Source organism: Terrapene carolina, unplaced genomic scaffold (genome assembly GCF_002925995.2).
Source record: "Terrapene carolina triunguis isolate 2854851 unplaced genomic scaffold, T_m_triunguis-2.0 Scaffold17, whole genome shotgun sequence".
Classification (NCBI taxonomy): Eukaryota; Metazoa; Chordata; order Testudines; family Emydidae; genus Terrapene; species Terrapene triunguis.
Window position 1 is genome coordinate 14,372,484 of NW_020664368.1, and position 17,381 is coordinate 14,389,864.

General features: G+C 40.0%; 1 protein-coding gene across 6 annotated transcripts in view; it reads right to left on the bottom strand.

Moving 5' to 3' along the window:
• Positions 1 to 17,381, bottom strand: part of LOC113406374 (protocadherin-9) — an 883,162-nt gene that overhangs the window by 328,150 nt on the left and 537,631 nt on the right. For 3 of the 6 annotated variants that reach the window (XM_026651042.1, XM_026650964.1, XM_026650899.1), the window contains one exon: positions 10,109 to 10,142. The exons of the other annotated variants lie outside the window; for them this stretch is intronic. In XM_026651042.1, coding sequence (XP_026506827.1) covers positions 10,109 to 10,142 — 34 coding nt within the window. The remainder of the gene's footprint in view (positions 1 to 10,108; positions 10,143 to 17,381) is intronic. 6 annotated transcript variants of the gene reach the window in all.

The window sequence follows — 17,381 nt, forward strand, 5'->3', positions numbered from 1 at the left end:
ACAAGGACAGTGGGAGCTCCTTAGCTGACAGCTCAGTTTTTGAAGTTGTCCAGTGAAAGAAGAAAGGTTTCAGCTGTAGTATTGCAGCACCTCACAAATATCAATGGAGTTATTCTCATAACTCTATGGTCAGCAAGCATTATCTCAATTTCACTGATGGGGAACCAAGGCATACGGACATACATGACTTGTGAAAGGTCAATCAGGAAACTTAAGGTAGAGCCATGAATATAACACAAGATCTCCCAAGTCCCATTCTGGTGCATTAACCCCAGAACATCTTTCCTTTCCCTACAGCCCAAAATGTGATCCATCCTAACACATCAGGCACTCAAAATAAGGAAGTATTGTGAGCATGCAACATTCCAAGCACCTTCCCAAGCAGCCTTTCCCTCCCTTTGTCAACCTTGTTGGCCTTCCAAAACATACTGAACCCTCCTTGCTGAATAACATTGAGGACCACTGTGCTTTTGTTTTGAAAGGAAAGCTGCCCATATTTCTTTTCCTCACTAAGTTAAGTCAAACTGTTGGCAGTCAAGGAGCTCACAATATCCTTGTTCCATCTCATCTATACAGTCACTAACTACAGCATTTCAAATGCATTTTTCCTCCAGATGGGATCAATCTATGATGAATAACAAGCTTTATGATCAATGTACAGCACACCTAAAACATCCTGGTCATGGATGGCAAGCCCTTATGATCTCAATGCAAGTTTTTAGCTGTATTTCATACACACACAGAATACCTCTACTAGCTTGTTAGCACTTTTCTAATTACAAAACCTGTCTGCACTAAATTCACTTTTTAAAATATATGTATTTTTAAATGAGTGACTTTTATCCATGGAGACTGTATTAATAACCGAAACTATTCTAAATATACATTCTTAGCAGATACCATAGCCACTTTGAAGCAGTAAGAAATAGTCTAAGAAGAAAGAACGTTGGGAATGTACAAGTATCAGAAATTAATCAGCAACGAAATTTTTGCAGTGGCTACAGCAAAACTTAAAGATCTGCATAATATATAACCATGTATCATTGTGTGAGTAACATTCTATCATTTAACAAATCCATTAGATCTTGACATCATGGATTTCAGACCCATTTGAGGTCAACCATGCAACAATCTACATTTGATTAAGGCATCAAATGAGCCTACAAATCACTAAGGCTGGACAAGCCATTTGAAAACCTTTCTGCCCTGTAAGATTCTGCTGAGCTGAATCCAAATGTTGCAAGTGAAGGTTCAATATACACCATGACAATGTGGAGGCTGTTTGTGTCACAACATTGATGCAAACTTGCTTATATCACATCACATTTTGAGCATGATTTAGGGAAATACAACTTAGATGGAGTTACTATAAGGTGGGTACATAACTGGTTGGAAAACCATTCCCAGAGACAGGTTTCAGAGAAGCAGCCGTGTTAGTATAATCCGCAAAAAGAACAGGAGTACTTGTGGCACCTTAGAGACTAACAAATTTATTTGAGTTATCAGTGGTTCACAGTCATGCTCGAAGGGCATAACAAGTGGGGTCCCGTAGGATCAGTTCTGGGTCTGGTTCTGTTCAATATCTTCATCAATGATGTAGATAATAGCATACAGAGTACACTTATAAAGTTTGTGGATGATACCAAACAGAGGCATGCCAAGTGCTTTGGAGAATAGGATTAAAATTCAAAATGATCTGGACAAACCAGAGAAATGATCTGAAGTAAATAGGATGAAATTCAATAAGGACAAATGCTCTTAGGAAGGAACAATCAGTTGCACACATACAAAACGGGAAATGACTGCCTAGGAATGAGTACTGCAGAAAGGGATCTGGGGGGTCGTGTGGATCACAAGCTAAATATGAGTCAATAGTGTAACACTGTTGCAAAAAAAAAAAAACCCCCATCATTCTGGGATTTATTAGCAGGAGTCTTGTAAGCAAGACACAGAGAAGTAATTCTTCCACACTGATCGGGCCTCAACAGAAGTATTGTGTTCAATTCTGGGCACCACATTTCAGTAAAGATGTGGACAAATTGGAGAAAGTCAAGAGAACAACAACAAAAATGACCTATGACAGAAGATTGAAAAAAATGGGATTGTTTAGTCTGGAGAAGAGAAACCTAAGAGGGGACATGGTAACAGTTTTCAAGTACATAAAATGTTGTTACAAGGAGGAGGGTGAAAATTGTTCTCCTTAATCTCTGAGGATAGGACAAGAAGCAATGAGCTTAAATTGCAGAAAGGGTGGTTTAGGTTGGACATTAGAAAAAACTTCCTGTCAGGGTGGTTAAGTACTGGAATAAATTGCCTAGGGAGGTTGTGGAATCTCCATCATTGGAGACTTTTAAGAGCAGGTTAGGCAAACACCTGTCAGGGATGGTGTAGATAATACTTAGTCCTGCCACAAGTGCAAGGGACAGGACTAGATGACCTTTCGAGGTCCCTTCCAGTCCTATGATTCTATTAGTGTTGCTGCTATTGAAATCTAAACTTTTCTTCATATATTCAATCCTAGATTATCATTAGAACTGGGCAAAACTCCGTAGTTTAAGAATTCCTTTCAATTTATCTCATTCCTGATGTACATGTATTTGCACTGCATTTGTTTGAGTTTTAGATGGACACAAAAATCGAAATTCAACTGAAACCCCCTTGTAAATCTATGAAGCAGGCCAGGATCCCTCAACTGTTCTTTGAACCTGGGCTGAGTTTTAATTTTAACCAAACCCAACATATTTTGTGTTGTTTCAAGTGTCACTGAAACACAGCCCCCTTTAGTCACCTGGTGCAGGAGATTCCATACAGCTCATCCCGCTAAAGGATTATTTCACATATGAGAATGATACAGAAAATTTCTCATGCCTTTGATATTGTTATATCAGGGATCGGCAACCTTTGGCATGTGACACATCAGGGAAAGCCACTGGCAGGCCAGGACCGTTTATTTACTTGCAGCGTCCGCAGGTTCAGCCGATCGCAGCTCCCGCTGGCCATGGTTCACTGCTCCAGGCCAATGGGGGCTGCGAGAAGCGGCGGTCAGCATATCCCTCGGCCCGTTGCCGATCCCTGTGTTATAGTATTGTGACACTGGCTGACCACGTCATGCTAGAATGTATTCAAGTCAGTTCACTTGTGTAGATCAAGGTAAGGGTTAGATGTATAAGTGTATATTCAGATGTTTCAACTTAATGAAAACTAGTGAAATTTTACTGGTATTGTTTTTGCTTATCTGTTCCTGTCATACTTCAACAGCAAACACTGTATGGTAAATAGCCTTGTTACTAAATTACTCAAAGAAATCTTGTGAAATGCAAATGAAGGACTTAAGGACTTTAACAGAAAATGCTAATTTCAAAGAAGTTGGCCATCATGTATATGGTCGAGGTCAAAAGTCTAAGTGCATCCCTCACTCACCATCAAAGGAAAAGCCCATATTGGTAGAGAGACTTCTTTCTTTGGGAAGATACTATAACTATGGATTCAAGGAAAGATCCTGTATTTCTGAACTGTTTGGATTCTAACGGGACAGAATAACTGAATGAGAAGACAGCGATCCTCAGAGATATTATGGATAGTGCTGAAAGACTTTTGGGAGACTGGCAGTTTAGTACATCATCATTTGGAGTTACTAACTGTGATTTATCTCTTGTTATATTTTACCTGCTTTAAACTCTCAATAACTCATTTCTTTTCTAAGTTAATAAATCCTTAGTTAGTTTACTATAGAATTGGCTGCCAGCGTTGTCTTTGGTGTAAGATCTGGAGTACCAATTGATCTGGGGTAAGTGGCTGGTCCCTGGGGACTGGAAGCAACCTGATGGTGTGATTTTTGGTTTTAATAACCTTTTATCACAAAGTTCAGTGTGTCTGGGTGGCAAGAGAGACTGGAGAGTCCAAGGGGACTGTCTGTGACTCCATGGTAAGACTGGTACGGAGATCCAGGAGCTCACATTTGTTACTGGCTTGGTGAAATATTATTATAGAACACACCACCAGTTTGGGGTGTCTGTCCTGACAGTCTTCTGACAGTCTGCCCTGAGGTAAGTATTCAGAGTTGAGCCACTCTAGACAGCATGACAAGTATCATCAGTGTTTTCCAACTTATAGAGATTATTCAAGTTACACTATGAATGCAATTTTGTTCTGGGGAAGGTATTTGAGACTAGTTGGCCAGCCACCTGATGCCTTTCATCATAACAACAAACAAAATTGAAGTACACAACAGCAAAACAGCCCTGAGTTAAACTGATTTAGTTGCCTATTGCTCATCGCAAAAAATGAGAGCTGATCATGGCTTTCCAAGAATATGAATTTCAGTTTGTTTAAATACTGGATATAAATAATAGCTATAGTATTTTGTGAATGTCAACAGCAACAACAACAAAATGCCTTTCTTTGAAAATATTCCTAATCTTATTGTTCAGGTACAGAACAATAAAGCTGTGTTTGCCACAGCATATTACATTTTCATGGTAAACTTGTTTTATTTCAAAGCATTAAAACCTATTTAAAAATACACTTTAGTCATAGCTTATCTTTTCCCCCCATATATTCTGCTGTCACAGTTTTTCACACTTTTGTTGCCTTGATGTCATGAGTTGTAATTAAAAATGAACAAACAAATTTTTAAAAAAGTAGAGTAAAAAATCTGGAGCTCTTTGGCTGCTTTCCAAATGCTGTAGATTGGTATGAATGTTAAATGTATTGTGCCTAAGTACTGTATTTTCAGCAGACAGGTTTTGTAAATATAGGTTGATACTAGATTTACTACAGTATTCTTCAGTAAATGGCACAAAACAATCTTAAAGCCCTTACTGAGGCAAAACAATTGACTTTAAGTGAATTTTTACTTTAATGAGTAATTTTGCCTGAGCAAGAACTTTTGAAACCCCTGTAACAATGTAGTAAGCTTTAGGGACTGATTTTCAGAAGTGTTCAGCACTGTCTCCACTGGGCCAGGCATGTCAAGACAGTTTAATTTAAGTATTCAGTTTTGAAAAAAATTATCAGCAACCAACAGCTCCCATTGTTCTCAATAAGCACTTTTTGAAATCTGGCCCCTTTATATAAGTACTGATACTGATACAAAAATGGTAGTTTTTGGGTGCAGACCTCTTTTGAAAATTTGACCCATGATGTTTTGTATCACTACTGTATTATGTTTATTAATAAAGTGTCTAAGACAAAATTTGTATTACTGTTCTGGGTCTCTGCGTCCCAGAGCTACAGAACTGCCCACAAATTCACCCTTTGCCTTAGAATGTATCTGCAGAATATAATCTAAAATTAAAAAAGAAAAAAAAGTCCTCTAGCCTATATTGTTGCAAAGTTAACATGCTGAATGAAAACCATGTATGAAATGACAATGTTGTCCTCGTTAGTTATAAACCAAAAGCCTAAACAATGGACCTGATTTTCTTCTCAACACAACTGTAAGTTAAGGACCCTAATTACTGTTTCTCCAAACAAGTAAGAGTCACCAGACCTTGTTGTTCAAACCAAGTTGAATTAAGCAATGCAGAATGGCCAACCATTGCCACCTATTATATCCAACAAGGGAATAGATCCTCATTTGATGCAAACTGTCAGAGGTATTGAAGTCAAATTTGGAATATATTTGCATCACCTCACAATCTGTCCCTCACCCCCATCCTCTGCAATCCCAGTTTTGGATTCGGCTAAGCTTTGTGAAAATAAAGGAGAGAAGAAGATTAAAAAAGAGAAACAACGGTGGAGAAAAAGAAAGCAAAGCCAATCTGACATTTTTTCTGATGACATGACAGAATTGCTTAATCTACAGAAGCTCAGAAAACAGCATGAAAACAATATATTCTGAATGAGAACAATGAGGGAAAGATCTGTAAGCCACATATTCTACTGATTCTAAAACCCACACATGAACAACAGATAAAGTTAGATCAACAGAAAGAGGGAAATATACTCCTGAAGGATAGGGAAAAATGGAGAAGAGAAAAAGTTGTATGTGCACACTGTTAGAGGAAAATGTTAGGTAATAAATATATGTGTGGAAAGGCTATGTTTCTACTGAGGCCCAGGCGGGGGCTGTTTTCTGTAGATTGGCCCTCTTTGGGTCGTATCAGATATTGTGATTTATTGCATTGCAGCACCCAGTTCACTCTCATATAATTTGCTTGATAGGACTGAGCCTCTAACTGGAGCAGAAGAGATGAAGGTCAGATGTACTGAAATAATAAAATAAATACTAATAAAATAATAATAATACATAAACCCAGAAAAATAGACTGACAGCTTTAGTCCGAAATGACAGACAGGTTTCCAGAGTACCATTAAATTTTAGTAGTGTAACATAACACAGGTAATACATGGTTACTTCTTTGTCTCTGCTAGCCAAATTCTTCTCAGGGCTGGAGATATTTGGGGGAGGAATTCTAATTTGATCATGGAGTTGTGTGGTGGGGGACACCCTATTTATTTCTTTTAACTCAAGCCAAAAGAGGCCAGTAAATCCACAGACATATATCTAAATTATTTAAAGACTGAAATAATATTTCCCTCAGGGTGGAACTGGACCAGATACTTCTAAGAGGCAGGTTCTCTACAATAATATAAAGTAACTCTGCTAAATGAGTTTACCAAAAGGATTAAAAGTCTCCAAAAGTTCATATATATGTATGGATTTTCACTGGCTTTAAAAAACATTAAATTGTAAAAAAAAAATAAAAAAAAATAGCTTACAACTCAGAAGGCCAGGTTTTTTTGATTTAAATTTCCTTTAAAGGAATCACTCCTATACCTGCAAGCCTAGAATGTACTTCTATGGGCAGACTGAAAAGTCCTCAAAACAAAGATTTATATAATTTAGATCAGTCATCATCGAGAAGTACTCCCCCACTCCCTTTCAAACAGAATTGTAGGACAGTGGCAGGCTGGGCAGGGGTTGCTAGGAATTTCCAAGAATGAAGGGCTCCTTGCCTCTCCCAACCAATTGTGGATCAGATTTGTGTTGGACCAAGGCACAGGTTTGTCTATGGAGCCCTCTTTTTTGTAAGAGTAGGGGAGTGGTGCCTACCTCTTCTTTAAGACTGAGTTAAGGGATAAGCAAAAGGCTATTCAGCCTCTCCTTCTGCTGCAGCAGTGTTTTCCCTCCCACCCACAAGCTGGGGCAGGGTCTTAAGCCAAGCATTCAGCCCTTTTCCTCAGACTATGATATTAGTGTTGAATTGGAGCATGCATCACTGTTGTTATGCCAACTAACCTTAGGTTTCTTTACTGTTCAGGTCAATGCTGAATCTCATTTGGGTTTCCACATATTTTGGAATGTTATATTGTAACTTCAAAGATGGACATACATTTAATCTCCTGCAAAGTGAGGGAGGGAGATCTCTCGCCCAGAACTGTGGGACTCAAAGGCAGCCTCAGAGGTGACCTGAACCTTCTCATTGGGAATGGAGGGTGTGGCCCAAGCTGGCTGGGTAGTGACTTTGAGTCCACCAGTCAGAATAAAAGGTGGCTCGTGGTCACTCTGAGTGACTACAGCTACCTTTTGCTGCACTATATTCAGCCCCCCCCCCCTTTTCTCATGTTAATACTGCTGTCATTTATCTAATAAATGTGCCGTCTTTGTGTCTAGTTTGTAAGGGCTTTTTCCTGGACAATGGAAAGACTGACGTACATTTTTTAACCACAGAAAATAAACACAACGCTGTCATTTATTTCACTTCAAGTACTGCCTTCCTAATATCCAATTAGAATATAGATATTAGGTGCTTATTAGGAAAAGGATTTATCTACAATTGCCTTGACTCAAAGTAAAATAAATTTGACGTAACAAGAAAATTAAGTGGTAAAATTTAATCTCACCTAACTAATGGTATTGCCTTGCTCAATGTGTGAGTCAGTTAGCAATAATACTACTACTTCATATTTTAGTCTTTAAAAAACAGAATTAATGTGTCTAAGGGTTAGGAAACCAAGTGAATTCGGGAGGGAGGGAAAAATCTATATGCGTATAGAATACGGTAACACTCTACAATAGGAGACATCAATAAGGTTTCCTTGGTAGGCAACTAAGCTAACGTGTTAGTAAATCTGTAGGATACTAGTCATCAAACTGCTGTAATCTAGTAAATTGTAATTCACCAGTACCATCAAGTGATTTTCTCTGGACATATAGAAGGGTGGCCAAACTTACTGACCCTCCGAGCTGCATACGACAATCTTGAGAAATTCGAGAGCCAGGGTTCACCTGCCAGACTCAGGGCTTCAGCCTTGTGGGAGGTGGCTGATGGGACTCAGGGCTTCAGCCCTGCTCCTGCTGAAGCCCCGAGCACTGGCAGGTGCATCCCATGGGGCTGAAGCCTCGAGACCTCCCTCCCCACTGGGCAGAACCCCTACCCCACCACCCCACGGCAAGGCAGAGGTCCTGAGCTTCCCCCCTCCAGTCTGGTAGGTAGAGAATGAGGGAGGCATGGGGGTCTCCATGAGGTGCACTTTAACTGTGAAAGAGCCGCATGTGGCTTGCAAGTTTGGCCAAACCTAACATATAGGATAAAAGTTTCAAATTGGATGTCTAAAGTTAGTTTCAAAAATCCATAGATAGATACTGAGGACAGTGTTTTCAAACTTAAGAGCCTGATGGTAACCTTCAAACTTCAGGTACTCGAGTTTGAAAATCTTGGCCTACCCACCCTACTATGGATTCAGCAACATAACTTTAAACACATAAGTTTGAAAATTCTGGCCATTTGCTGTTTAAAGTGGGATGCCTCAGTGGGGTGGATATCAATGACAAAGACGTAATAAACTAACTCTACATTACTTTATCCTGTTACTCTTCTATAGTCTATTAAATTAGTTGTTTTTGCAAGGCAGAACACAAAGAAGTCAGATAAAACTTAATAGTTTGTAATGGAATTATATTTTATATGCTCTTTAGAGGTTGAAAGACTTATGTGTTCAGTTTGATTTTGGTAACTAGCTGCCAGAACTGCAGAACTCAGATGGCACACTGTAAGTGCCCTAAATTGGAGAGGAACCACAGAAGCACTGCACCACTTATTATAAGCTCTCCACACTCTTACAAATTTTGCAGTAGTAAAAAGCGTATGTGGATGAATAATGCATACTGTTTGTTAAAAAGTTGGGGGAAATGCTTCCAATGAAGCAGGGGCTCCAAACGCACCAGCAGAACATGCACAAACACCTTCCCTGGCATGGAAAACAAGGTGATTGGCCTGTAGCTCTTATATTTACTGAGCGGTCCCTTGCCCTTATAAAGTGAGATCAGAATACTGTCCTTCCAGGCAGTTGGCAAGGTTCCAGTTCTCCGGGGAAGATAGGCCAGTAGTGATTCCGCTACCAGGTCAATAGCACATTTTAGCAGCTCTGCAGGTATGCCATCAGTGCCAGCTGCGACTCCGCTTTTCAGTTTGCATATGACTCACTTCACTTCATCTAACATTGGTGCATCAGTACAAGTGTCTGCATCCGAAACCACAGTGGTGGCCAAATCATCCAGCTTTGAGAAAGTGGCAGCTGGAAGGTGGTTCAGGGCTCTGTGATAATATTCCAGCAAGCATGAGAGGATGTTGTCATTCAATTCACATTGACAGCCTTGGCTGCTGTTCTGGATGTCGTTCATAGCAACTACCTCTTGACCGCTGAGATGGTGGATCACATGGAATGCCAGCTTTAAGTCTCCACTGGCTAAGCTGAGTTCAACATCATCCACCACTTGGTTATAATATGCCTTGTGATCACAAGGTGCCAGGGTATTGAACTTTCACGTCAGTTGATTATGAGTGCGCTTATCACTATGCTTGCGGGCTGTGGCCTTCAATTTAATTATCTGGAAGGCCTCCTCTGATAGCCATGGTTGACATGCTGGGTGCTTATAGCTGATCATCTGCTTGGTGAATTGGTGGAGAATGCAGATGAACAGAGATCAGGAGATTTCGACATTTTCTGGCAGGTCATTTAGAGCCAAGAAACATTTGCTAACATCGATACAAAACCTGTTGACTAAACCTGGAACACCGAGAAGTGCATCAGTGTCAAACTTCTACATAATTGCAGAGGGCTTACTTACTCGTCAAAGCATCAGTGTCATGCGGGCAACCACTATGTGGTGACCCATGTTTGTGGCACATTCCGCACTGCAATACACTCTGCAGGAGGTGAAGGTGTCATATGTAACGATGCGGTCCAACTCCTTCTGAGTGACGCCATCATGAGAGATCCAGGACATCCAGTGTATGTGTTGCCGCTTGAATCATGACCCAAGAATGGATTTTGGGAGGTGCAGAATGTGCCCAATTTGCAGGGAGTGCCAGTAACTGCATTTAGGTCGCCAGGATAACAAGATTATCATGTGGAGGGATGGGGTGTACTAGAGATTCCAATTGATCATAGAAATTATCTTTTTTGTCTAAATCAGCAGATTCCTCTGTCGATGCATGGGTTACTATGTCAGGGAGATGACCATGCCAATGTTTAAGATGTGCCATAAGTAATCAAGAAGACATGGGCATCCAAGTTATCAAGGAGGACTTGGCAATAGTAATGCTACCCCATGTGAGTGATTAGGACCACTGGAATACAGAAATAATGAATCTTCCACCTTGTGCCATCCATGATCTATCAGTCTTGCTTCCATTAGACCAGCCATTAATATGCCAAGATGGTCCATTTCATGTGAGACAGCAACCTGATCACCATGCCTCTAAAGATTTGCAACTTTCCTGACTTGGCAGAGATCCCAGCTATGTTTGAATACATATATTGCAGACGCCATCTGCTAACATGCATCGGAAGCATCGTCCGCAACGGTCAGGCTTTATGAGGAACAGGTCCACATTAGATGACATTTTGGCCCTCTGTTTGTTTTCAGAGATACACCATGATTTCAAGAAGCCTCTGCACATGGCGTATGTTGCTCTTAAGGCTGAGTTTGAGTCAGTTGACGAAGGTGCACTATGCAAGGCCGTAAAGAGCGTAGGTGTCCTACCCACTCAGCTGGACTTGATTATCAAGCTGTATCATGGAACCACTGCCCATGTACATCTTGGGAATTGGATGTTGGCACCTTTTAAATCAGTGTTTGGTGTCAGGCAGGGCTATGTGTTGGCCCCTGCACTCCTTTTGTCAGGCAATGGATTTCATAATGCAGCATTCCATCAGATCAATGGGCATTAAGATTGGTGATATCTCGCTCTCAGACCTTTACTATGCAGATGACATCATTCTTCCAGTACAGAGCCCTGACAGGTTTCACAAGGCACTCCAGCAAATGGAGGAGGAGTCGACTAAAGTTGGTCTCCATGTTTCGTGGTCTAACACAAAGCTGTAAAACCTAGGATTAGGTCCACCTGTGACCCCAATCTGATTGAATAATGAAACGTTTGAGGCAGTCTCCAGCTTTTGCTATTTGGATTCTATACTCACCAGTTCCTCCAACTCTCCCTGGATTAGCATCGCAGCATCTGCCATGGGTCATTTACAACAAATATGGAATCAATATCTTGGCATGCCAACCAAGTTCAGGATCTATTCAAGCTGTATCCTCTCCATACTGCTGTACAGTTGTGAAACATGGACACTATGCCGTTCAGACTGGGCAAAACTAGAGGCTTTCCACACAAAATGCCAACACTGTATACTGGGCATAAAGTGGAAGGACTTCATTTTTAATGCGGATGTTTACAGTTGCTCCTGTCTACAGACTACTGGGGCCATTGTCCACAAATGACATCTTATGCTTTTAGGACATCTTACAAGAATGCCACAAGACATTCCGTCAAACGCCTTTTTCCGGGTGGCTTGTAACATCAGGGATACAAGGGGGAGAGGCGGCCCAGAGGCAGGCTCCCTATTAAATGGGTGCATCAAATCTGTTCCGATGTTGGACTTTCGGCCCGTCAAGCCCTTGTGACTGCACAGAAATGAAGCAAATGTTGAACAATCGCTACGGCCCACCGTTTGGCTAAGCGTTGAAGAAGAAGCCGACTGTTAAAAAGTAGCAGCTGTTGCTGAAATTTTTCAAGTTCAATAGGCCAGATCATGTCCATATTTGAATCCTGTGGAACTCCACTAGGTTCTGTGAAGTGCATGGGGTGTAAGCCAGGACATCATTTGGGCCTTTTATCTTTATGTTGCATTTTAAAATGTGAGCAAGAAAAATAAATAATGAGCAAGAATTTGTCCCATCTGAAGAAGATGCATAATCTGGAAATTAATATATCAACAAATCTATTATAGCGCCCTCTCCATGAAATGAAATAGTAAAAATGTTAACTGTTATGATATTTGTAATTATATTTATATCATCAACATAAATTAAGGTTATATCCATTTAATTAATTACACTTGCAAATTATCAGTGTCATCAACTAAGGCTTACTAATTATATTGAGTATGTTAATATATTACATGGTCTGATGTCAATAACTATTCTTGATGTGGCATTTTCTTGGCCTAGCTGCTAATTCATCTGCTATACAAATGCACTCTCTGTTTATGGTTTCAACACTGTCAGTCACTGAAGTACAAATGCAGATTCATGTGGTGCCAGAAAGCAGGAAACTTCCCAGAGATCTTCAGGAAAAAGAGAGCTGATGAAAATCCCTTTAGTATTCTGTTCTGTTAGCTTTCTTTAACACAGTGTATGACCTTGGAAATCAAGCAGGCCATGGCTCTTGTGTAAAGGTAGCAAGCTTGTGTCTGAAGGGATGTGGCCTTCACTATATATTATGATTAACCTCAGGTCTTGAACACTTGACTTACAAAATTGTTAACTTGAAGAGAGTAAAAAATGTGCTTTAAACTTTTGCAATGTGCTGCTTCAACAATACAAGACCAGTTAACCAGTAAGAACCTCTGTGACACTAGACATTAAAGTAACTCAGGTTAAAAGGAAACTTTTTTTTAAAAGTTGACTATTTAATTGATTCACTATCTCAAATGATCAGTAGGACTTAAATTGTCAGTATAAACATCAGCAATTTAAGCATTAATCTTCACATTTTAGCAATTTGTGAATAAACAGAACTGCAGAAAATACTGCATTATTCCTAGATAAAACAAACACTAATCTGTGCTAAAACAACTTTAATCCTCACAATGGCTCTCAGGATATTTTAAAGTACAAAATGTAGAATCTCAGTTTAAGGCTGCTAAGAGGGGAATAATACATTAGAACATTGCCTCTTGAACTAGTACTAGTACATGTAATGGATATCTGTCACTGACAGCTCACTGGGTTACATTTAATTTTGAGTCATCAGTCATGTCTTCTCCTGCGAGTATGGGAAGTGGCAACAACAGCAGGATTGCCCTTTGAGGATAAACCCTTTTACATGCCATGATTCTCGTAAGCAGCCATACATCTATTGACACAATGGACATCATAACTGTCATGTTAGACAAATGGATCCACATGGAAAAGCCAAAAGTGGACATGACTGTCAAAGATAATTTGGTTAACTAAGTATGTAATGTGAAATATGTGCAATATGCAATATTTTAATGCAGAAATGAATCTCTTGATTATCCAGATCTATTGCATATATTATATGCTAGTTAAAATACCCGATGACCCAGTTGCATCCCTATTGTCTAGAAAGTTCTGACAAGAATGCAATGCTGCAACATATGTTCAGCATGCACCTGTGTTTAGCCATTGTGGACGTGGAGCGGTCCTGAAAAGCTGCTCAGGAGACTGCAGACTTCTAAGCTGGTCACACCACTGCACTGAAATCTAGCACATCAGAAAAAAAATTTTGTTTGCTTAAATAGAAGTTACGGATTTTGGATAAGATATCCGAAAGGGTCTCTTGTGATTTTTCACTGTGCAACACATATGACAGGAAGCAGCAGCTACAAAACATCCCCTTCATTTGCTTGTGTACGCACGTATGCACACAGAAAGATCCCTACATATAAATATCTCCTGATGTCACATCTTGAAAAACTAAATCCATAAGAAAGTTCAGGTCTTTCAACAGTTGAACTGTGGTTTCTCAGTGTGTGCTTTATTCCAGTGCCATGATCATTACATAGTGGAAAAGGCTCGTGCTTGATACAAGATCTGAAAGTAAGTGAAGAGTAACCTGTTCAGCCCTCTCTGTGCAAAGAGATTTCTTATAAGCTTGTAAAAGATGCATGTACATCTGTATCTGCATTTTTAAAAAATACATCTGGAATCTCATTTAGCAACAGAACATAAAGGAAAAAAAAAAGCAAATAAGGTCCCTTAGTCCACTTGTACAGCAGCATGCACAAAACAGGGCTCCTACCACAGTAGTAAAGCAGCATAATCCAATATAATCTCTGTTTGGTTAGGACAGAATTAAAATTAGGACAAACCACTGGGGACCACCACTACCACCAAACACTTGACCCACTTCAGTCATTTATGTAGCAGATGGTGTGCTCTTGCCCTTTTTAAAGTTATAGAGAAAACAAGAGTTTTCTTACTAGCAGGCTGGCTTTAGAAAATGCCGCCAAATCTGCAGCCACAGGGGTCTCCAACAGAGACAGATTGAGATGCTGGATTGATATTCACTTCATATGCTTTGGTGCTGTTAGTGTGGAGCCTGAGCTGATTTTGTGCTTACTCAGCTCTGTGGTGATAATCTGAACCCTTATGGGTGAATCTTTGACTTTGCAGGTATGGGGCACTATAGGAATAGCTTGGTGGAGTCTCAGAGTTGCTTCAGCTGATTCTCAAAACTTCTGCTTAGTTTCCTCTAGTGAAGGGGTTCCCAAACTTGGTTCGAGGCTCGTTCAGGGTAAGCCCCTGGCGAGCCATGAGACGCTTTGTTTACCTGAGTGTCCACAGGTACAGCTGCTCGCAGCTCCCAGTGGCCTTGGTTTGCCGTTCCCAGCCAATGGGAGCTGCGGGAAATGGTGTCCCGGCCCGCGCCGCTTCCTGCAGCTCCCATTGGCCGGGAACAGCGAACCGCGGCCACTGAGAGCGGCCGTACCTGCGGACGCTCAGGTAAACAAAGTGTCTCCTGGCCCGCCAGGGGCTTACCCAGTACAAGCCATAACCAAGTTTGGGAACCCCTGCTCTAGTGATACAATCATTCAGGAACATACTGCTTTAAATGTTCTTGGCACACTGTGAATTCTCCATATTGCACACATACAACCGTAGGGGGCTGAGGAAGCAAGACACTGTGGGTTTCAAGTTTGGTCAGAAAACATTTTCTGATGGGTGCATTTCCCCCCCGAATTTAACATGCTACTGTTTAAAGTAAAGCTGACATTTTTAATGCACTCTGCACCTCTGGCCTTTGGGCCCACATTTATGACAGACAGCCTAGCTCCTGATGTGGTCATTCATCATACCCTCATTCTATATTTATTAATGCCATGCTAAACTATGGTACTAGCCAGGTAAACTGTTCTTAGTGAGAGTTTCATGCCTTATTTCACACCATTCATCTGAGGCTGCAACCTTTGATTCTAGAGTTTAAAGTGGATCAACTCCTATTTGTATGTGAACCACAACACCTATTTATATTCAGTGTGATTGCTGACTTTAAAAACTTTCCAGTTGTACTGACCATCTACCAATGGTCATCTCTACCTTTTGTAGTTGCTACCCCTTTTTTTATGTACTTTGACAAGACAGCAAAATCCTCAATGTAATATTTCACATTTCTATTTTGTGATAACAATCATTTTAAATTAAAGCATTAAAAATCAAGGTGCAAATACTGAAGGATTTCATACACAAATCCATACAAAGCTATAAAACTGCACCTTATAAATTGTGGAGAGCTATACATGACCATGACATTTCAAGGTCTTTAAGAGGGAGTAAACACAGAAATGCATATTCATACATTAAAACCACTGGTGTATATGCATTATAGTTGTGGAATGCTCAGTATTTACAATACATGAGATTACTTGGTTTAAGGAAGAATGGACAAAGCTCTTTTTGACTTTAGAGTTCAACCTTAGTATGATAGTTAGAATAAACTGGATGTATTTAGAAGAAAATTCCACCAAGTTGGCCTCATCATTTTGAAGTTAAATGTTTCTTATATCAGAAAGAATCCTGATCTACTACATGTCCTCCCCCGACAGATGGAAGAAAATATGATGGTAGTTTTGGATTTAAGGTGTTATCTCTCTATGGAATACATCACAGAGCTTAATGTCTGTAGAAGCCTCTTATCTCAGGCTTCACAGGTTACAAAACACACAGAATGAAGCTCAGACTCCTGGTTTGATCTTTAACTTTGACAGATCACAGATAGGGACATTTGAACGATTTTCCACCGGGCCTGTAGGTAAGGTGATAACTGATCAAACATGGCAGTTAACCATTGCCTACTTCACAGAAATCTTGAAAGTGGAAACAAATTCTGTCATATGAGCATAAGCATAGGCTTTCATTTTTTCCTAAGATGCAACTTTGCATGGTCATGAACACAAGTTTTTAACGCTGCAGGAGAACTTGAGACTTCCCCAACGCTTCTGAAAATCAGTGAAAGTGTACAGCTGACTGAGCCAAATTCAAATCTGACTTAAGCAGACAGAATTTGGTTGACTTCAATGGAATAAAGCCTGTTTGCACCAGGAGAGATAAACATCCAAAAAAGAGACAAACTGAATGGAAAAACTCATTGATTTCAATGGGCTTTGGATCAGGCCCTTTACCACTATGTTCACTAACATAAAAGACAGTAAAGGCTCAGATTCTTATGGATAGCTAGTAACAGTCTTTCTGTCCTAAATTAACAATGATAAAATCATTTGTATCGAGATGCCAGTTGCCTTCTCTCTCCTGAATGAGTATTCCCCTATATGCTTTTTTTACTATGTGATAATAAATTGCTATTTTTAATATTAAAAAAACAAACAAACAATCTGATTAGGACTTATTAAATAAGCTTTAAATATATCTAAATAACCTTTTGAGTATGGCATAGGATAGTATTTGCTGAATTCTGTGTTTAGTTGTTCTTGAACCAGACACATTCTCTTCTAATAGCGTACTTCTCCAGTTTCCAAATGGAGACCAAATCATTATGCACAACTAATGACACATATGTAAAATATGCCCTAATACACTTGAATTATATCTTGACCAAAAAACCCGTAGTCAAATAGTAACTGAAAAGTGAGATCAACAGTACAATACAAAGTGCTACTCAGTAATGTCTTGTTTCATTAAAGACCATTTCCTGAAGTCATTACTCAGAAGTCAGTGGGAATCCTGCCCCCAAAAAGACTGTAGATTTGGCTCAATGGCAATTCTTCTACTGGCATTTCCATAATTAAAAAGAGAGCGAGAGAGAGAGAGAGAGAGAGAATGAGACTATGGTGGCTAGTACAAAGTATTAATGTATGGGCCACACTAGGCCTTAAACTTTCATATA